General features: G+C 28.1%; 4 protein-coding genes across 9 annotated transcripts; 2 read left to right on the top strand and 2 right to left on the bottom strand.

Moving 5' to 3' along the window:
* Window positions 1-519: 519 nt before the first annotated feature.
* On the bottom strand, window positions 520-7,630 carry LOC100745497 (bifunctional glutamate/proline--tRNA ligase). Of its 3 annotated transcripts, none has more exons than XM_012385641.3 (14): window positions 7,233-7,630; window positions 6,772-6,954; window positions 6,270-6,682; window positions 5,838-6,189; window positions 5,562-5,733; window positions 5,076-5,477; window positions 4,556-5,006; window positions 4,245-4,484; window positions 2,152-4,149; window positions 1,651-2,052; window positions 1,196-1,584; window positions 975-1,118; window positions 728-894; window positions 520-575 (listed from the first exon to the last, which is right to left on the bottom strand). In XM_012385641.3, exons 1-13 carry the CDS (start codon window positions 7,273-7,275, stop codon window positions 729-731), a joined length of 5,355 nt encoding a protein of 1,784 aa, XP_012241064.1. In that variant the 5' UTR covers window positions 7,276-7,630; the 3' UTR covers window positions 520-575; window position 728. The 3 variants fall into 3 exon arrangements, with proteins under 3 accessions (XP_012241064.1, XP_012241065.1, XP_003489530.1); XM_012385642.3 differs by lacking the exon at window positions 520-575 and having other exon boundaries at window positions 667-894; window positions 2,152-3,608; window positions 3,810-4,149; XM_003489482.4 differs by lacking the exon at window positions 520-575 and having other exon boundaries at window positions 667-894.
* Window positions 7,631-7,911: 281 nt separating this feature from the next.
* Window positions 7,912-13,150, top strand: LOC100745617 (serine/threonine-protein kinase D3). 2 transcript variants are annotated; one of them, XM_012385643.3, is made up of 14 exons: window positions 7,912-8,011; window positions 8,109-8,402; window positions 8,850-9,128; window positions 9,226-9,357; window positions 9,428-9,633; window positions 9,720-9,999; window positions 10,069-10,226; window positions 10,350-10,411; window positions 10,487-10,616; window positions 10,720-10,852; window positions 10,939-11,118; window positions 11,232-11,978; window positions 12,051-12,136; window positions 12,216-13,150. In XM_012385643.3, the coding sequence occupies exons 3-14, from the start codon at window positions 8,864-8,866 to the stop codon at window positions 12,327-12,329; spliced, it is 2,493 nt and encodes an 830-aa protein (XP_012241066.1). In that variant the 5' UTR covers window positions 7,912-8,011; window positions 8,109-8,402; window positions 8,850-8,863; the 3' UTR covers window positions 12,330-13,150. The 2 variants fall into 2 exon arrangements, with proteins under 2 accessions (XP_012241066.1, XP_012241067.1); XM_012385644.3 differs by lacking the exon at window positions 7,912-8,011 and having other exon boundaries at window positions 8,030-8,402; window positions 10,493-10,616.
* A 2,847-nt stretch (window positions 13,151-15,997) lies between these two features.
* On the top strand, window positions 15,998-17,349 carry LOC105680759. The gene is made up of 5 exons (XM_012385640.3): window positions 15,998-16,124; window positions 16,195-16,450; window positions 16,540-16,723; window positions 16,849-17,015; window positions 17,088-17,349. The coding sequence occupies exons 1-5, from the start codon at window positions 16,021-16,023 to the stop codon at window positions 17,229-17,231; spliced, it is 855 nt and encodes a 284-aa protein (XP_012241063.1). The 5' UTR covers window positions 15,998-16,020; the 3' UTR covers window positions 17,232-17,349.
* On the bottom strand, window positions 16,560-20,279 carry LOC100745376 (dihydroxyacetone phosphate acyltransferase). Of its 3 annotated transcripts, XM_033320718.1 has the most exons (8): window positions 20,025-20,279; window positions 19,564-19,871; window positions 19,079-19,489; window positions 18,484-18,991; window positions 18,111-18,409; window positions 17,781-18,034; window positions 17,338-17,696; window positions 16,560-16,997 (listed from the first exon to the last, which is right to left on the bottom strand). In XM_033320718.1, exons 2-7 carry the CDS (start codon window positions 19,862-19,864, stop codon window positions 17,367-17,369), a joined length of 2,103 nt encoding a protein of 700 aa, XP_033176609.1. In that variant the 5' UTR covers window positions 19,865-19,871; window positions 20,025-20,279; the 3' UTR covers window positions 16,560-16,997; window positions 17,338-17,366. The 3 variants fall into 3 exon arrangements, with proteins under 3 accessions (XP_033176609.1, XP_024223427.1, XP_024223428.1); XM_024367659.2 differs by lacking the exon at window positions 20,025-20,279 and having other exon boundaries at window positions 19,564-19,970; XM_024367660.2 differs by lacking the exon at window positions 16,560-16,997 and having other exon boundaries at window positions 17,066-17,696.
* Between the last annotated feature and the right edge of the window lie 100 nt (window positions 20,280-20,379).

Raw genomic sequence — 20,379 nt, 5'->3', positions numbered from 1 at the left:
CAATAAGTATTATTTATACTTATAAAATTTATAATATTTAAATATCTTTTATAATTAAATTTTATAGTTTATGAAATGCTTTCAAAACCTAAATGGCATATGTCTTCTCCTTTATTATTCCTAGTTGTATATATAGTATATGTATCTTACTATATTTAAAATCATTTTAAAATTTGTTATAGTTTATTTTGTTTTAAGTAATATAACAGACAATTTTTTCCAACAGTTTGTTTATAATTTAACTATAAATAAGAATACATAAAATTAAGTAAAATTTAGTTAAATAGAGGTTTAAGCAATATAAGTAATATAATAAATTTTAGATACAATTAAAACAATTGTAAGTAAATACAATGATAAATAAAATAATGATAAAATGAAGTTGATTATTTCTTTCGTTTTCTTTCGAAGTTTCTTTCGTTTTATAAGGAAATAATGGATGCACAACATTTTCCGTTTTATATTATTTTATCGAATTACGTACGATCCATTTTGTTCTATCAAAATAAAGATCACAACGTTCGATAGATTAGGTTTCATGTTTGTATAAAGATGCGTCGTTGTTAAAGATGTGTCTGTAAAAGAAAGACACTTTTAGGACAATCTAATACAAATACCAATTCATATGGATTATAATACTAATATTAAAGTTATATGTAGAAAAACTGTTGTTTAAAGAAATTTTTATTGTAATAATTGTCTCATTTTTGTATACATATTACATTACTTTAATAGCTACGGCCGAAAAGTGTATAAAATTGCGGTTTGTTCTGACAATCGGGGTGGATACATGTTTGTTTATCAAAAGATGCTGATGAAGGTGGTTGTTCAAATGGTATGCATAGACTTTTTGCACCCATTGATAATGTTCCAATTTCTCCTCCCATATCCTCTCTATGAAAAGAAATAAAATGTATCTACTTTATATTCTACAGACAAGTGTCAATCATAGAAAAGATTTTAACCATATTTACCGTGCACTGTCGCGTTTAATTTTATCTTCACAAGATGATTCTCCACAAAATGGTGATAATAATATGTTTTTTTCATTGAGATAAGAACAAAATTCATTCCAATTATCTGTACGCTTAATATGCTCATTTAAGTTCTTTTTTGCTCTGTGAGGGAAAAAGTCCATTTATAAAATAATAGTATTTACAATATTATACAAAGATCTTATTTTTTAATAGCTTACTTGGAAAGCATATCTGCTTGTATATTAGTCAGTAATGTATGCAAAGCTGTGACTACATCAGGTCTTTTTGCAAATACTCTTTCAGAATTATCTCTACGTACAAAAGTGACCTGATTTTTGTTTAAGTCTTTAGGACCTACTTCAATTCTTACAGGTACACCTTTTAATTCCCAATGATTAAATTTCCAACCTGGTGTGCGATTACTCCTATAATCTGCTTTAACTCTAAGCGAATCTTTCGAAAGTTCATCCAATAATTTATTACATTCAGAGAACAATAATTCTCTTTGTTGAGGCGTTGTACTTGCTGTAATACCGCAAGGAACTATAATGGCTTGAATACAAGCTACATTTGGTGGTAATACTAAACCTTTATCATCTCCATGGACCTACAAATGAAGTATGAAATTATTTCCCTAAAAAGTATCCTTCTACTAAAGCAAAGGTATATATACCATTATCATAACTCCAATCGTGCGAGTCGTTAGGCCCCATGAATTCTGATAGACAAATGTTTTTTCATTCCCCTCTACGGCATTCTCTACTTGAATATTAAACATTTTAGAAAAATTTTGTCCGAGATGGTGACTTGTCGCTCCTTGTATTGCACGGCCACTTGTTGAAATAAAAGCTTCAACGGTGGTAGTGTAGTCACCACCAGCAAATTTCTCCTTTTCCGTTTTACGGCCTTTAACAACAGGTATTGCTAACAAGTCTTCATACACTCTTGCATATAGATCTAAAATGATCATGACTTCTTCATCAGCCTCAGCTTTAGTAGCAAAAGCAGAATGACCTTCTTGCCACAAAAATTCTCTTGTACGTAAGAAAGGTTTAGGATCTTTAAATTCCCATCTCTGTGATAAAGAAACATTTGATTACAATAACATTTTAAATAAAAAAGTAATTATTTTATTCGTAATAGCTAATAATTTATATATGTATTTAATACTTACTACAACATTATTCCATTGATTAAGTTTTAAAGGAAGTTCAGTATCAGATTTTAACCATTTGGCATAAGCAGGATACATTACAGTCTCTGATGTTGGTCTTATAGCAATAGGTTCTGCTAAGTCTGATTCTCCACATTTTGTTACCCATGCAACTTCAGGAGCAAAATCTGCTATGTGCTTTTTTTCTTTTTCTAATACTGTTCGTGTAACGAACATAGGAAAATAACATTCTTGTACGCCCATTTGTGTTATTTCTTTGTCAATATATTCTTTTATCATTTTCCACACAGCAAAACTCCACGGGCGGTAAACGTAACAACCGGATACATCGTAATATTCAATCATACCACTTTTAGTAATAATTTGAGAATACCACTCAAAGAAATTTTCTTCTTTTCTTGCTTCTAATCCCAATCTTGTTTTACCTATATCTACATCTTTCACGCTTTCATTTTTACTTATTTCTTTATTAGATGTATTCTGTTTTTCGCGTTTAGAAATATCTTCTTTTTTCTTCTTAGACATATCAGGTATTGACTTCCATTCTTGTCCTGTTAATGCCTTATAATTATTTTTCAAATCTAATAGAATTTTTATTTCTTGGTCAATAATACTTTTATCTGTTTTAATTTCCTTTAATTTTTTTACTTTATCTCCTTGTTTTTGTATACTTTCTGATATTTTGTCAGCAGAATTTTCGTCTTTATTCGTTATATCAGTTGTTGGAATAGTAGATGGTTTCCAATCTTGACCAGTAACAGATTTGTAATCCGACTTCAAAGCCAAAAGTTTTTTTACCTCTTCATCGATAACACCTTTTTCTGCTTTCAAACTTTTTAATTGCCTTACTTTATCTCCCTGTTCTTGTATACTTTCTGATATTTTGTCAACAGAATTTTTGTCTTTATTCGTTACATCAGTTGTTGGAATAGTAGATGGTTTCCAATCTTGACCAGTAACAGATTTGTAATCTGACTTCAAAGACAAAAGTTTTTTTACCTCTTCATCGATAACACTTTTTTCTGCTTTCGAACTTTTTAATTGTCTTACTTTATCTCCTTGTTTTTGTATACTTTCTGATATTTTGTCAGCAGAATTTTCTTCTTTATTCATCATATCAGTTGTTGGAATAGTAGATGGTTTCCAATCTTGACCAGTAACAGATTTGTAATCCGACTTCAAAGCCAAAAGTTTTTTTACCTCTTCATCGATAACACTTTTTTCTGCTTTCGAACTTTTTAATTGCCTTACTTTATCTCCCTGTTTTTGTATACTTTCTGATATTTTGTCAGCAGAATTTTCGTCTTTATTCGTTACATCAGTTGTTGGAATAATAGATGGTTTCCAATCTTGACCAGTAACAGATTTGTAATCTGACTTCAAAGACAAAAGTTTTTTTACCTCTTCATCGATAACACTTTTTTCTGCTTTCGAACTTTTTAATTGTCTTACTTTATCTCCTTGTTTTTGTATACTTTCTGATATTTTGTCAGCAGAATTTTCTTCTTTATTCATCATATCAGTTGTTGGAATAGTAGATGGTTTCCAATCTTGACCAGTAACAGATTTGTAATCCGACTTCAAAGCCAAAAGTTTTTTTACCTCTTCATCAATAACACCTTTTTCTGCTTTCGAACTTTTTAATTGCCTTACTTTATCTCCTTGTTTTTGAATTTCATTATATAATCTTACAGCATGCGATTCTGTTAATATATCTTTTGTTATATTTTGATTTTTGACTCCAGTCCACTCATTACCAGTTTTATTTTTATATTCTGTTTTTAAATTCAAAAGTTGTTGCATTTCTTGATTTATCTTCAATTGTAATTTTTTAATTCTGCTTTCTTGTTGTATAATATTTTCAGACAATGTATTTTCAGACAATTTATTTTCATCAGATATCATTTGCGATTTATTTAAAGTTGTACCTGGTGTCCCAATTTCTTCTAATTGTACAACAATTTTTTCGTTAATTAAGTTCGCATCTAGTGTTTGTTTCTAAAATAATAACAATAAGAAAAAGAATTTACATAAATGTAAATCGTATTACATGTACATTATTAACATATAATTGTAGAAAAAATGATACATACATTTTTTTGAGAAATTTCTTTAACAGATGCTAGTGTACTACCAGTAGGTATGGATTTTGTTATATTTGTAGTATGGCCATCTGGAATTTGAAATAATATTAAAGGCTGTTCTCTAGAAGAAAATGGGCTAACAGGAGCATAAGATACATCGCATCTAAAAAATCCTTTTCTTTGTAATTGAATTATTTCTCCTTTTTCCACATGTTTTAATGCTACTTCTCCAAGCATTTGTATCTCTGTCTGAAATATTTACTACATATATTTTTGTCCTGTTTCTTAAATTTATAATTAGTAAAAACGATAAAACTCACTCTTGTATTTTTTGCAATGAAATCTTTGTAATCATCATCCTTTCCCAATATTGATTTACTTATAATATGATCAAAATAAACAGCGTAGCATGGAATTAGATTAACTTTACTAACATCATGATTTTTATCAGACGGTATTGATAACCATGTAATTTTTAATGTATTTTTATAATCTTTGTTTTCTAAATTTAATTGTGCTACAACTCGTTTAATAACATCATTCTCTCTTTCAATTTTTTTTATTAAAATGTTACCCCAATTAATGAAGGTAGCATTTTGACCTTCAGTTAGCAAATTTGCATCATCTCTTTCTATATATACCTGTGATCCTACTAATACTTGTTTAGTGCCTTTTGATATATCTTTTGGATGATTTTGAACGGTTAACCATTCTTCCTTCGCATCATCTATATGCACTGGTACAATTTTATTATATTCCAAAGCAGTATATCTAAAAATCGATATTATGTGAATTAGCTTTATGAATATTTTTTATAAAAACGTTTTTTATGTAGTATACCTAGTAGCAACTGGATCAATAACTTTTTTGTTAAATGCCCATATTTTATCCCACTCCATGAAAACGACAGATTTTGAACTACCTTGAGCAATAATAAACTGTTTCAATCCTTCAACTGTCATCCCTCTTCTCAGAATACCCCTTACTGTTGGAAAACGTGGATCATCCCAACCATCAACTAAACCTTGATCAACGAACCAAGTTAATTTTCTTTTTGATAAAACTGTGTGCGTCATATTCAAACGTGAATATTCCCATATATAAGGACGTCTCAATCCCAGGGCATCAATTATCCAATAAAATTGAACGTCTCTGTCATGATATTCTGTTGTACGTAAAGTATGAGTAACGTTTTCGACAGCATCAACAATAGGACAAGCAAAATCATATATTGGATAAACCCTATATGAAAAATTGTTACTGAATTAAATATACAAAAAATGAAGCATTTGTTAAGTCCTTTAGATTTTTAATATTCATACATACTTATATTTTGTTCCAGTACGAGGATGTGGTTCTGGTTTGCATCTATAAATTGTTGGATCTCGTAAACATCCATTCGTAGATTGATAATCAATCTTTGCTCTAACACAACATTCCTGACCTTTAACTGTACCCTGCTGCATCTCATTCCATAATTCAAGATTCTGTTCAATAGCTAAGAATATGAATATAATAATGTTCTTAATAATTTTTTTTCCTTTAGATTATTTTGAAAACATTGTACTATTTTTATTTTAATTTTTAATGTTTTATACTTACAATTATTTCTGTTTGATGACATCAATTTCTGATCACGCTGTTCTTTCATTATATCAGCTGGTGTATTATCTACATATGCCTTACCATCTTTTATCAGTTTAGTACAGTACTCCAACATTAAGTCAAAGTAATCAGAAGAATGAGTAAATCGATCTGGTTTAATTTGCAGTAACTCTAAATCTTCTAGAATAGCTTTTTCAAACTCTACATTCTCTTTTGCAGGATTTGTATCGTCGAATCTCATAATGAATTGTCCTTGAAATGTTTGTGCATAATATTGATTTAACAAGGCAGCCTTAGCATGACCAATATGTAAATAGCCACTTGCTTCTGGTGGGAAACGTACTATGACCTATTATAGGAATAAATAAATTTATACAGATTTATGTACCTTATAAAATAAACAGTTTGTTATAAATATAAATTACTTACTCTACCCATTTCTGCTCCAGGCAAATCAATAAATTTACCTTCTTGCTTTCTTTGCCCTGTTTGTTTATTAATAGTTTTCTCAGATTGTACATTATTATGAAGAGATAATTTAGCATTCTTTTTAACTAAAAGTAATGCTTTTGTCACAGCTGATAATGAAAGCACCTGTTTATACCATCTGGTTATATTAATAAATTTTTTTTCGAATTGTGTCAAAAATTTCTTATCTACAAGAGTACAAAATACATGGATGTCAGCAATTGTTAATTTTTTGGAGACCAACCAAGTGTTTGTCATTAATATGTTATCTAAATAAGAGAGTGCATCTTCCTTTAATGGATAAAATTCAAGAGGTCCGATTGCAAATGATAACCAATGATCAACTTCAGTCTTTTCACGAGGATTGACACCACCTAAATTAAACATATAACAAAAGTAAGTAAAAAAATAAAATCTATTTATATATTATAAAAGAAATAATACATATATGATATACACTTACCATAAAGATCTGTACATGTAGTTCTAGCAAAATAGCGACTAACATCACTGCTTCTTTTTCCCAATACTTTGTTTTGACTATCAGTTAGTCGTATATTTCCATCATCCTTCCAATCATTGCACCAAACTATTTCAATTTTTTCCTTATTTTGGGAATTGATTACCTCTAATACTATCAATGCATCTATATACATTACAAAACATCAATTGTCAAATTAACACAATTTTATTTTTAAGAAATACATAATAGTATTACTTTATTAAACACTACACTAGGAAGATATTTTCTAACAATAAGTTATATATTATCAAATACAACACACTTTTTCACTAATATTATTTAAAAATAAAGAAAAAATAAGGGTTCATTTAGCGAACATTTTTGACATCTGTTTTCTACATTATTTTTTATGTATGTACTTGGACTTACTATATTTAACAAAATTGTGTTGTACAACATACCTGTTGGAGGATTTTTAGAATCAACTATAACTTTATAAGTCATTTTTATATGTGGAAATTATGCTTAAATAGAAATTACATTCATAAATATATCCGCTTAGGTTAGAACCTCTCCACGTGTGCAATGGTGCTCACTTATGGTTAATTCTACACGATCTGTGTCTATACTACTTTCTCTAAATTTATACATATACATATACACACAACCATAGTGTTCTCAGAAGTACATACTACAAATCAGATATAAATCTAACGCGATAAATTGATCTCTTATGATGCAATTAAAATTTGAATTTCATCCGAAAATTATTTTACATATAAGTCATTTATCTATATAGATAGTATTAAGGTATAGAACTAAAATGTGTAATCTCAAATATGCGTTTATACTATTCTAAACAATAGATGGTAGTAAGGATTATTTCTTATTCGAAAATTATAACATCTTTTATACATAAATTATTTATCAATGTAAATAGTACTAAGCTATAGAACTAAAATGTGTAATTTCAAATATGCGCTCATATTATTCTAAACAATAGATAGAAATAAGGATTATTTTTTATTCGAAGATATTATAAAGAATATTAACGAAAGTAAATTGTATTTTTTCCTTAAAAATGTGTTAGATGTTTAAATTTCTATTTTTTCTTTGTCATTTTACTCCAACTTCTTCTAAACAGCTGTCTTCCTTCGTCTTTAATCGGATTAATAGCAACAGAATGTTGATCCTGTTCTTAATAATCTTTGGTAACAACTATATGGCACTAGATTTTTACGTATGTATAATGCGTAAATATGTATATAAAAGAATAGATTCATTGATTCGTTCAAAATTTCTCTACAATATTATCGTAGCTTTTAATCAATTTTCAGCAATATTTTCGATATTCTGATAGTTTTTAAGTTGCTTATTAACTTGAATTTACGTAAGTACCCGATCCAACGTACAACAATATATAACAGGTAGAGGCATACGCGAAGGTGGGTCGGTCACCTGGAGATAACTGTAAAATGTCATCAACGAATGTGTGTCAGGCATGGATTTGATGCTGTTTGGTGACACTCATGGGATCTGTTGTCACAATAATTATGTTTCATCGATGTTAATTTGATCGGGGAATAAATAGCTACCTTGGTACAGAATCTTCCGTTGATTAATTTAAACGTGTACGTAAGATAATTCTTGTTTAAATAAAACATTTATATACTTCATTATTCAGAGTAGATATTTCACCTTTTTTTCATATGTTGTAAATTCATATGGTCGGAACATATTTTAAATTTAAAAACTACTTGTTAAAAATAATTCAATGATATCAAATATTAATTAATGATTTCCTAAATGCCTTAATTCAATATGTGTTATTTGATGTCTGTTATGTGATAATTTTTTAATCGTTTAAAATAAAAGAAAGATATATTTTACACATATATTTGATTTTTAGTAGATATCATGAAAATATTTACAAATATTATACAAAAATATGAAGATTAATATTAAGTATTGATTTGTATATTCTTATCTTAATTTATAATAGTTTATATGCATTTAATATTATATGATCCAAATGCATTCAGATATTAAAGATTAAGCAATTCACCTTTTTTTTACAGATAAAACAGTTAATATGGAGGGACCAGAAGTAACATTTTTATTCCAGTTTGGTTTAACTCGCGATACTGTTACAGTTGAAAGCAGCACATTGACTCTCAAGACACTTAAAGAATTTGCTTGTGACTTTATAAATACAAAGTGTCCGGAACATGGATTAAATCATTTATTTGAGCGATTGCTTTTATTTAAACATGATTATAATTCCACTAATATTTTACAACTTATTACAAATGCCACTGAAGTTGTAGATGAAACATTAGTGGAAATTGTTCTGACTGGTAAATTTTGAATTTATATATTTCATCATGTATATGATGACAAATAAAATATAGAAATAGAAAAATTAAACAAAAATAATCATTTAATCTTTTCTAGCACAAGTGCCAAATGAAGAAATTCCCATTCGTCCCCATGCTTTAACTGTTCATTCATATAAAGTTCCAACATTTTGTGATTTTTGCGGAGAAATGTTATTTGGCCTTGTTCGACAAGGATTAAAATGTGAAGGTAAATGTCATATTTTGTTATTATTATTTTATTTATTTGAAGTAATGCAATCAATTATCATATTTTGTAGGTTGTGGAATGAATTATCATAAAAGATGTGTTATAAAAGTACCTAATAATTGCTCACATGATGCCAGTCAAAGACGGCGTAGTTCTGCAATGTTAAATGTACCAAGGTCTCCAAGTCAAGGATCTACTAGTAGTTTGACCAGCATTAGTGATGATAATCATAGTACAAATAATACACCGAATGCAAGTCAAAATAATAGTACTTTGGTAAGATTCTATCGATAATGCGATTTATAGCTTATATAATCAATTTATTGTTTATATTATTGTGTTTTATTGTATTATAAATTTAGACAATACCGAGTATAATGGCACCAAAACAGTCTCGCTCTCCTTCATTGGGAGGAAGACCAGTATGGGTTGAACGAGAACTTGCAACACGTATAAAAATTCCACATACATTTGTGGTACATACTTATACCAGACCAACTGTATGTGGATATTGTAAAAAATTATTACGAGGTTTATTTAAGCAAGGCCTACAGTGCAAAGATTGTCAATATAATGCACACAAGAAATGTATAGAAAAAATACCTAAAGACTGTACTGGAGAAAATCCACGTGACAATACAGGTTCCTTTTATTTGTATTTTATTGCTTAATTTTTTCATGAACGTTATTTCAATAAAAATGTTTATTTAGGTAACGAATATCCCGATAGTGGTGTCGGTAGTGAGCCAGAAGGAAAATGTGACGGTAGAAACGAAGAAGGCGATGGTGATAGTGATGCTGAATCTCCTTCACCTCCTCAACATTCGTCTTTTGTAGTAGATGAAACAAAAGGATCTGACGAATACACTGTAAACATACTTTTATAATAGAAAATATGTAACAGAAATATTTTTTTAAATGTTGTAACTAATATTATTACTTCGTAAAATATTCAATAATAAATATAATATTTATTTAGATTATTTTTATAGGACCAAGTCCCAAGCAATGATGACATTATTTACGATGAATTTCAAAAATCTAGACCATCAAGGTAAAGTATATTTTTTGTTTAGTTACTATCTATGTATATATATGTAAAATTATGTTTTATTATGTAACTTACTAGTTGCAGTTCTACACCAAGCAATAATATTCCTTTAATGCGCATAGTGCAAAGTGTTAAACATACAAAACGGCGTGGTTCAAAAGTTTTAAAAGAGGGCTGGATGGTACACTTTACAAATCGTGATCCATTGGTAAATAATTAGCATATATAAATGTTCTTATATGTATACACATGTAAGAAAGAATGTATACACATGTAAACACATGTAAAGTTATATTTGGAAATATTCACAGCGGAAGAAACATTATTGGCGTCTTGATACAAAAGCTATAACGTTATTTCAAAATGAAAATAGCTCCAAATATTATAAAGAAATTCCATTAGTTGAAATATTGTCTATTGAAACTGCTGAGACATCCCGTTCACGTATGTATTTAATACTATATCAACTTTGTTTTATTAAAATCGTATTTATCATATTAGTGATATAAAGAACATGAATTGTATTTTAGATACAATGCATTGCTTTGAGTTAAAAACTGCCAATATTGATTATTATGTTGGAGAAGATCCTTCATATGGAGATAACTGTAGCCAAGTTCCTCCACCAGAAAGTGGTATTGGAGCACATATAGCTAGGTCATGGGAAACTGGTATTAGACAAGCACTGATGCCTGTAACTATATCAGCCAGTACGTAATTTTTCCTTTTATTATATTTTATATTAAAAAGTGCTTCTTTTATTTAATAGATGTAGTTTCAATGTTTAGAAAAAGTATATCTATGTAAGATATTCTGATTTTAGGTCAAGAAGAATCTACAGAACCTGAAGAAAATATCACTGATATGTCTCAATTATATGAAATTTTTCCAGATGAAGTTCTAGGTTCTGGACAATTTGGTACAGTGTATGGAGGTGTTCATCGTAAAAGTGGTCGAGCAGTTGCCATCAAAGTTATTGATAAATTACGTTTTCCTACAAAGCAAGAAGCACAACTTAAAAATGAGGTTGCTATTTTGCAGAATCTTTCGCATAGCGGAGTTGTTAATCTAGAACGGATGTTCGAAACTCCTGAACGAATATTTGTAGTGATGGAAAAATTAAAAGGCGATATGCTAGAAATGATATTAAGTTCAGAACGTGGCCGTCTTAGCGAAAGAGTAACTAAATTCCTAATTACACAGATATTAATAGCATTAAAACATCTACATAGCAAGAATATAGTACATTGTGATTTAAAACCTGAAAACGTATTGTTAAGCAGCGATAGCGAATTTACACAAGTAAAACTATGTGACTTTGGTTTTGCAAGAATCATAGGAGAAAAAAGTTTCAGAAGAAGTGTTGTTGGTACCCCAGCATATCTAGCACCAGAAGTTTTAAGAAACAAAGGTTATAATCGTTCTTTAGATATGTGGAGTGTTGGTGTAATTATTTACGTATCTTTAAGTGGCACATTTCCATTCAATGAAGAAGAAGATATTAATGAACAAATTCAAAATGCTGCTTTTATGTATCCACCTATTCCTTGGCAGGAAATTTCATCTGATGGTATGCAAATCACTGAAATAAAATAATAGTCATCTAACAATAAAAATTAATAAAACTTATCGTCTTTTTTAGCAATTGATTTAATTAATAATTTGTTACAAGTGAAACAAAGAAAACGTTATACAGTAGATAAGAGTTTACAACACGTATGGCTGCAGGTAAGTATTTTTATAATCTTAGATACTTGTTTTTAATGTTATAAAATACAAGCTTATTATAAATTATATTTTTCTTAAGGATTATCAAACATGGTGTGATTTACGAGAATTAGAAACAAAAGTGGGGTATCGCTATTTAACTCACGAAAGTGATGATGCCCGGTGGTCAGCATACAGTAATCAGCGTACATGACAGAACTCTCTGCCTACGTTAAACATCGAAACATTGCCAAATAACTTGTCTATACACAAAGGCTGGGCTCGTAGTGCTCGAGCTACGTTACGACGTTTCATTCGTGCCTGACTTGGATACATTCATGAAAGGGAGTACAACTATATTTCTTTTTAAATATCAGTATACTGATATTAAATATAACTTTATTATATATCTTCCAAAACATTTTACGTAAAAATTAAGGATAATTACATAGAAAATGACTTAGACTGCATCGTGTAAGATAAAACATTCAAACATAGAGAAAACAACAGCAATGTTTTTATGAGAATTCTAGAGGAATTTTAATAATAAATTTGAACGTGTTTTAATATTGTAAAATACTGGATATGAAAATTTTCCATAGCTAGTAAAATATAAAAGATTCTCTAAAAAATAATATATATAATGTTATCATAATATCTTAAACAATTATTTATCTTATGATAAGGTAAATAATTGTCTCATACAGTTTTATTAATGTAACACACTCAATACATAATACCATTTTACAAGTAATATATAAGTGCTAACTTCATAATATAAATATATTTTCCAGCTTAAAATAGAATGTTTTATAACTGCACACAAAAAATGCTTAAAATAGAGTAATTAGATATGAAATAATACATAGCAGTATATATAAATTATAGAATTATACACATGTATATTTCATATACATAAATCCTTTGACATTCTTTGAAGTATGATGGAGAGGAAGGAGAGAAAAAAAGAAAGATAGATAGATAGATAGATAGATAGATAGATAGATAGATAGATAGAGAGAGAGAGAGAGAGAGAGAGAGAGAGAGAGAGAGAGAGAGAGAGAGAGAGAGAGAGAGAGAGAGAGAGAGAGAGAGAGAGAGAGAGAGAGAGAGAGAGAGAGAGAGAGAGAGAGAGAGAGAGAGAGAGAGAGAGAGAGAGAGAGAGAGAGAGAGAGAGAGAGAGAGAGAGAGAGAGAGAGAGAGAGAGAGAGAGAGAGAGAGAGAGAGAGAGAGAGAGAGAGAGAGAGAGAGAGAGAGAGAGAGAGAGAGAGAGAGAGAGAGAGAGAGAGAGAGAGAGAGAGAGAGAGAGAGAGAGAGAGAGAGAGAGAGAGAGAGAGAGAGAGAGAGAGAGAGAGAGAGAGAGAGAGAGAGAGAGAGAGAGAGAGAGAGAGAGAGAGAGAGAGAGAGAGAGAGAGAGAGAGAGAGAGAGAGAGAGAGAGAGAGAGAGAGAGAGAGAGAGAGAGAGAGAGAGAGAGAGAGAGAGAGAGAGAGAGAGAGAGAGAGAGAGAGAGAGAGAGAGAGAGAGAGAGAGAGAGAGAGAGAGAGAGAGAGAGAGAGAGAGAGAGAGAGAGAGAGAGAGAGAGAGAGAGAGAGAGAGAGAGAGAGAGAGAGAGAGAGAGAGAGAATGAGTTAAGAATATTATTATATTACTTCTTAAGAACTCACAGAATTTTTTATGGATTAAATTAATATACACGCGACGTTGTGCTACATGTAATAAATTTACTAATTCGTACTTTTGCTTCAAAGCATCTAAATTTAGACATTAGAAGCTTTAACGTTTATAATTTGTATCAAACCTTTCGAGAACTAATATAAAAAAAACTAAAAATGATCAAGACACGCATAAAGTGATAAAAAGTAAGATTATTGCAAATGTAGTCTCCACTTTTGATCTTATACGTAGTATTAAAATTTGTATAGATCTTCTTCTCTATTAATCATAAAGACAAGAAAAAATTTATAATTAAATAAGTACATTCCAAATAATTTGAAATTTATGATACATATTCTGAAACATTTTCTATATAATATTATAACTATAATTATTATTGTGATAAATTTCATACTAGAAAGTAGTGAACAAAATTTTTTAGAACCAGTCGATAATTAACATATACATAATAGAGAAAATTGTAAATTCCAAGTTTTTAATATATTTATTATTTTATCTTATTAATATACAAAGTTGTTTTATATTCTTCTTTGTTTCATTGAAAGTAAAGTACATTCCAAATAGAAAGAGATCTAAATTATATACATACATCTTTTTCATTTTCAAGTACTGTGTTCATTCCGTTTTTGTTTCATACATGATCAACATAAAAAATGTATAATTTTTAAAAAGTAATTAATTCAAATAGATATAGATTTATTATAAATTTTAAATATTCATTTTGTAGTGGCATATTATTCATTACATTACTAATACAACAACTTTCTTTTTTATTATTTTTTATCATAATATTTCTGCAATTTTTCTAATTATTAATAACAATATAGTAATAGAACAAGCATGATGAAGAATTAGATAAGAAATCATTAAAAGAAATCACGAAAGAAATAATTTTCTTTAATTCTAGAAATCAAATGTGAAGAAATGTAATCTCTTATTTCTTAGTCAAATATTTTGTGAAGACTGAGTTGCTTTTGGATAAAAATATTTGAAATTTGTCTAAAAATGTTGTTTTTACTCGATGTTGCAGTAATATCTTAAATGAAATGTTATTATATATAAAATATTATATTTAAGCGAACCATTTTTTACAGTACTTTTATATTACATTTTATTATGATATAATATATAAATATTACTTTAATCATATGTTAGTTAATTAACAGAATCTCATATGTATAATTTATTTGCAAAATACTTAATTATTTTTTATTTCAGGTTATATTTTTCTATATTAATATGACATTAAATGCATTATTGTACATGATATATGGCCTATATTTCTGAAAATTTATTTAAAAATCACTTTAATTACATAATGAGTGGAATATGTTTATTGCTATGTCCATCTTTTTATTATAAAACATTTATTATAATTTTAATAAAATTCTACATTAAATTAATCAATATTGAAATAATGAGTCTAAATCTAGATATAAACACAGCAGTTATTATAATCTTAATTACATACAAAGATTTGTGCAATTTCAATAGATGTTGCTATACCTAAAACAATCTGTATATGATTTGTTAGATTGGTAATTGTTTCATATATAATATCATGTATTTATAATACGTTTCTAAATTAATTGTTTGTACATATTAAATCTATTTGAATTTTTTTATTACTTAAAGTTTTATAAAAACATTAAATTTTATAATAACTAACAACTTGTATTTTGTTCAAGCTATGTTTATAATATTATTTACAATTACATAATTAACAAACAAAAGTACTTAAAAGACAGCAACATTATAATAAATAGATTTTAAGAAAAATTAACAAATTTTCATAAAAAAGTATAAAATGTTGTCATTATTGTACTTACCATGATAATGAGAATAAATAAATTATTAATGGTAACAGATTTTTAATGTTTTGTATATATTTTCATTAAACAATTTTTTCAAACAAAAACTTTATATATAAGAATTTGTAAGAATACTTTAAATAATTGATGTCATTATGTCGTAAATCTAATCTTTGTCCTCGTTAAATCTAACAGAACTCCTAGCTGAAATAATAACATCCTGATTCCTGTCACACCATGTATGCAAGTATATCTTCAGTTAGTTCTTGTATCACTTGAAGAAACAACATAATATCTGTTTATTCATTTTATTTAGTGAATATTAATATGTGCGATAAATTAATTATTATTGTGTGATATTGTTAAACATATATATGTATAAATATTATTGTAAAAGTTGCATACTTTAATCAATTACAATGTTCGTAACTAGTATATTAATACTGAAAATATTATTATTGAACAGTAGTTTGGCAGAATGGATAGATATGCCTCAATTTTCTAGTGAAAAAAAGATATATAGGTATGTATAACATCATATTAAATAGCATCAATTTTACTTTATCAGATATTTTTACATTTCTTATTCATAGAACACCTACAATAAAACAAGATCATTTTTATAAATTTGCTCAAAAAAATGTGGAAAATCAGTTCCATTATACATATGAAGATATTACTTATAAGGATGCAAAAACAAAACAAACAGCAGTTAATGAAAGTGGAAAATACAATTTCCATAATATGGAAAATAATATCAAAAAAGAATCAACTGTTTTTGATCAAGAAAATGTGTTTGTATCTAATCCAAAAAAATACAATGATACAGCAGTTCCTTCAATGACCAAGGTAATTACATTATTACATTTGAAGCTTTCTGTATAATGTTTAATTTTGAGAAACAATTAGTAATCGAAAGCTTTATTTTTACGATATAGGAACGGGAAAGAAATAAGCAGTACCTAAATGAATCTTTTACTTTTAATGATGCAGGACTATTGAACTACCTTCCAGTAGATATACTTAGAAGTGTTCATTATACTTTAAAATCTCAACCAACATCAATTGATGGAAAAATTCAATTTTTAAGAACATTCGAAAATACATTAATGGTTGAAATAGGTAACAATAAATAACAATAACAATGACACAATAACTGAGATCAAAAAATTAATTGATGTATATGACATGTCAATGAGTAATTTTTAAAATATTTTCCAAAAAAGTATTTTTAATAATGTTTTCAGAATCCCAACTTGCAGGAAGTATAACGGTTGCTCGCAAAAGAAGGGGTACTGAACATTATGATCACAGTTATGATCATGAGCATGCAGCTGGATTTCCCTCCATAGAAGGTGCACTTATGGCTATTTCATTTCTCACGTTTGCTGTGTATCTGGTTAGATTAGTCATGGTAATTAGTTATTTGTAATATCTATTATGTTATATACATATAACTAATGATTCATATAATAATTTTTTTCAGCTTTTATTCAGAAATATGAATAATTCTGCATCAACTACTACAGCTACCTTACTTCTTGGCAGAAGAAAAAAATCGATAGACAAATTTGACGATGATGCGACAATTATTCTTAAAAATTTATATAACTTTTCTTCTAAATTTTAATATAAAAAGAAAGTTACATACTAATTAAACAAATATCTTTAGCATTAACTACATTAAAATCTTCATAATCAAATCTCTATGTAACGTAAGCTGCTTTAATACGTACCTTCTCAACTTTCTTCTGTATACTCTGTTTTACAATTTAGCAGAAACAGGTGGTGGTAATATAGGCAGTAATACTGCATTAAGATATGAACCTAATGGTCGTTTTAATGAAAGATTTTGCAACTGTGCAAGAATTTGTGTTAGTTTGATTTTATCTACTTGGTATGCATTTCGTTTCTCATGAGGTACTAAAATATCTTGTGTTATGAGATTAGATATTGTACTATTAATTAAGTCGATTGATAAAGAATAGGGATGTTGTCCCCATTGCCGCTCTTCAAGAAATGCTTTTTCTATTTCTTTCTGTGCTTCAGTCAAAACTGCTTGTATCGTTATACAATTTGATTTTGATTCATCCCACTGTAAATGAAAACAGATTTTCTTCGTATATATATTAAAAAGATAACAAATGTAAAATAGTACGCAAATATTATTGAATTTTACCTCAAATAGGACAAGACATGTAACATATATTGTATCTATAAATGGTAGTATTACATTATAAAGGAGAGAGCATACTTTGGTATCTTCTCTTTGTATATATGTATTGTTCTGAATACTTATATAATTTTGTTTTAATAGCGAATTCAATGTTTCCTCCCATTCAGATTTTATTATAGATTCATCTTCTATTAAAGGCATTACAAATTCCGTAGTCAGTAGCCTTCTTAATAATACGTATCGTTTAAATGCATTTCCTACAAATAATGCAATAACATACCAATTTTGTTTGGTTTTTATATGTAACATGCTGTATGTATAAAATAATATTACCAAGTTCACTTCCTTCTATTCCCATTGCAACAGTAATAATAGCTGGTTTTATCAGAAAAGATAAAGCTGGATTTAGATAAATTGAAATATTAATGACAGGCACAGCTATTCTCATAGTTCTTTCTAATAAGGTATGGCTTTTAACACGAATATTACTTCCCAGTTTTGTTGTTCTGTGTCTCTCTTTGAGTCTCAAAATTTGTGATGCATCAAATATAAGTAATTCTTCATGGCACTTTAAAGTATTTAATATTTCTTGCTCCACGTTGCTTACATTTTGATTATTTGTATCAAATGATCTGTACGAACTTTTTTCTATAATACTAATATCTACATACTATATTAAGTCCTATTAGTATTTTTTTAAACTTACCTTCCTATATATATTGTAGCATTGAATACTTGTAAAAGCTTTTTACACCATAGATAATCACTGATTAAATAATTTAATGTATATGGATTATCTGGATGTACTTGACTTCTTTCATTAAATAATAAAGTAATTAAATTAAAAGGCATGAGTATTGTATTTTTTTTATGTGAATCTATTATACAATAGGCTAAGTTTTTAACAACAGATATCGGTAATTTTGCATAAGGTGATAATACTTTTGCTTTGCGGTGTTCCATAGTTAAAAATTGGCATGCAGAAATAGGTTCACCAACATTAAAAACAACAGATCCATAAGCATATGATTTTTGTAAAATAAATAGAGATTGAAATAAACCAGCAGTAGATTCTTTTGGTTTTGGCACTCCCAAAAGCTCATATGCAAATAACAATTCTTCTAGTGGTCGTTCATAGTTAATACTAATAGGTATAAAATATATATCAGGTACACTGCCTTCTAATAAACTCTCCAAAATAGTTGACAAAAGACCTTGAAATGAAACCGTCTTTATATTATGTTTTCATTAAATATTAATTATATCAAAAAGTCATATTAGAATTATTAATTTTAACACACCGAACTTTGGTACGATGCTTTTTAAACTTCTACTTCGAGTGCCTTCAATGAAAAATTCAATTGCTCTGTCACTATGCTTTACTAGGGACATTACATACGCATTAAATATTCTTTTATATAATAAATCATTAGAAAAACTGCGCCGCATATAAAAAGCTCCCGATTTTCTTAATAATTCTCCTATTATGTACATGTGATAAAAATCCATTCCACTTGCAATGTTTGGAAGGGCCATATCATAGGAGAATAAAATATATGATAATAATACAAAATCTAAGTAACTTCTATGAGAAGGTGCATAAACATATTGTACTTGAGAAATTTGCATTTCTTTTTTCATCTTATATATTGATTTCTCATTAATATAAATGCTCATAAAAATTCTTTTAAGAACTTTTGTAATAATTAAACCTGAAATTGAAGCATTACTTATAATTCCAGAAAATAAAGATATTATAATTTAAAATAAAAGACTTTAATTTTACCCATGAAACGAACACTGGGCAAATGTGCTTTATTAGCCATTTCATTTATTATTTTATAAGCTTCTTGGTTAACTTTTTTGATATCTGTTTCGAGTATTGCAGCCAAAGAAATAATTGCTAGCTTAACTTTTTCATCATTTAACACTGCCTGTATTATTTCATTTCTGGAGTATTTAGATTCTAATGGAAGTTTGTGTGGTGATAATGGATCCATTGACCGAGAAACCCACAAAATATCATAATCTTTTCGTCTTGCAAGCAATAAATCCACAAATTCTGGATATTGTTCCATTTTGAACATGAAATATCTGCAACAAATTTATTCTTTTTTAAATTCGTTTACCACGTTAGGAATATTTTATCAGGAGGATGACCAGTATTTAATTCAATAATGAATAATTAATATGCATTGATTCTCAATTTAAATGACATTTAATTATTTAAATTTTATTCGTACGTACATGCACTATGTACTATCGATCGTATTATGATTTGTTCGATTAATTACACCTCTTCTTCAAACATTCTACTTCCTTCTCTTAAACTTTCATGATAAAATTCTGCATTTTTTAATTAATATTTTTATTTACAATTATGGTGTACTAAAAGCTATTATTCGAAATACAAGTTTAATTGTTATTTGTATTATTTCACCGGTCGTAACTGAACTAATAACTTTATTTTATATACTTTTTAAAAGGTCCTAATTATTCCTTGTTGCTCAAAAAGATAACGTATTTTTTATTTTTTTTCTTTTAATAAGTAAAATAGTTCAAAATCAACATGACAAAAATGATTAAAACTTTTATATTTCTC

The sequence above is a fragment of the Bombus impatiens genome, unplaced genomic scaffold (genome assembly GCF_000188095.3).
Source record: "Bombus impatiens unplaced genomic scaffold, BIMP_2.2 scf_0332, whole genome shotgun sequence".
In the NCBI taxonomy this organism is placed as follows: Eukaryota; Metazoa; Arthropoda; class Insecta; order Hymenoptera; family Apidae; genus Bombus; species Bombus impatiens.
The sequence above is the reverse complement of the archived record's forward strand: the minus strand, read 5'-3'. Positions and strand labels throughout refer to the sequence as shown.

Excerpts from the sequence above, each read along its gene's own strand:
- LOC100745376 (XM_033320718.1), bottom strand. The coding sequence starts at position 19,864 with ATGTTCAAAATGGAACAATATCCAGAATTTGTGGATTTATTGCTTGCA. Across the intron at positions 19,490-19,563 it reads GCCCAGTGTTCGTTTCATGG|GTTTAATTATTACAAAAGTT; the intron begins GTAAAATTAAAG and ends CTTCAATTTCAG. Across the intron at positions 18,410-18,483 it reads GCTACAATATATATAGGAAG|ATCATTTGATACAAATAATC; the intron begins GTAAGTTTAAAA and ends AAGTTCGTACAG.
- LOC100745617 (XM_012385643.3), top strand. The coding sequence starts at position 8,864 with ATGGAGGGACCAGAAGTAACATTTTTATTCCAGTTTGGTTTAACTCGC. Across the intron at positions 9,358-9,427 it reads ACAAGGATTAAAATGTGAAG|GTTGTGGAATGAATTATCAT; the intron begins GTAAATGTCATA and ends CATATTTTGTAG. Across the intron at positions 9,634-9,719 it reads GTCAAAATAATAGTACTTTG|ACAATACCGAGTATAATGGC; the intron begins GTAAGATTCTAT and ends TTATAAATTTAG.
- LOC100745497 (XM_012385641.3), bottom strand. The coding sequence starts at position 7,275 with ATGACTTATAAAGTTATAGTTGATTCTAAAAATCCTCCAACAG. Across the intron at positions 5,734-5,837 it reads GTCATCAAACAGAAATAATT|CTATTGAACAGAATCTTGAA; the intron begins GTAAGTATAAAA and ends TCATATTCTTAG. Across the intron at positions 4,485-4,555 it reads TCATTGCAAAAAATACAAGA|ACAGAGATACAAATGCTTGG; the intron begins GTGAGTTTTATC and ends TAAATATTTCAG.
- LOC105680759 (XM_012385640.3), top strand. The coding sequence starts at position 16,021 with ATGTTCGTAACTAGTATATTAATACTGAAAATATTATTATTGAACAGT. Across the intron at positions 16,125-16,194 it reads AGTGAAAAAAAGATATATAG|AACACCTACAATAAAACAAG; the intron begins GTATGTATAACA and ends TCTTATTCATAG. Across the intron at positions 17,016-17,087 it reads ATCTGGTTAGATTAGTCATG|CTTTTATTCAGAAATATGAA; the intron begins GTAATTAGTTAT and ends AATTTTTTTCAG.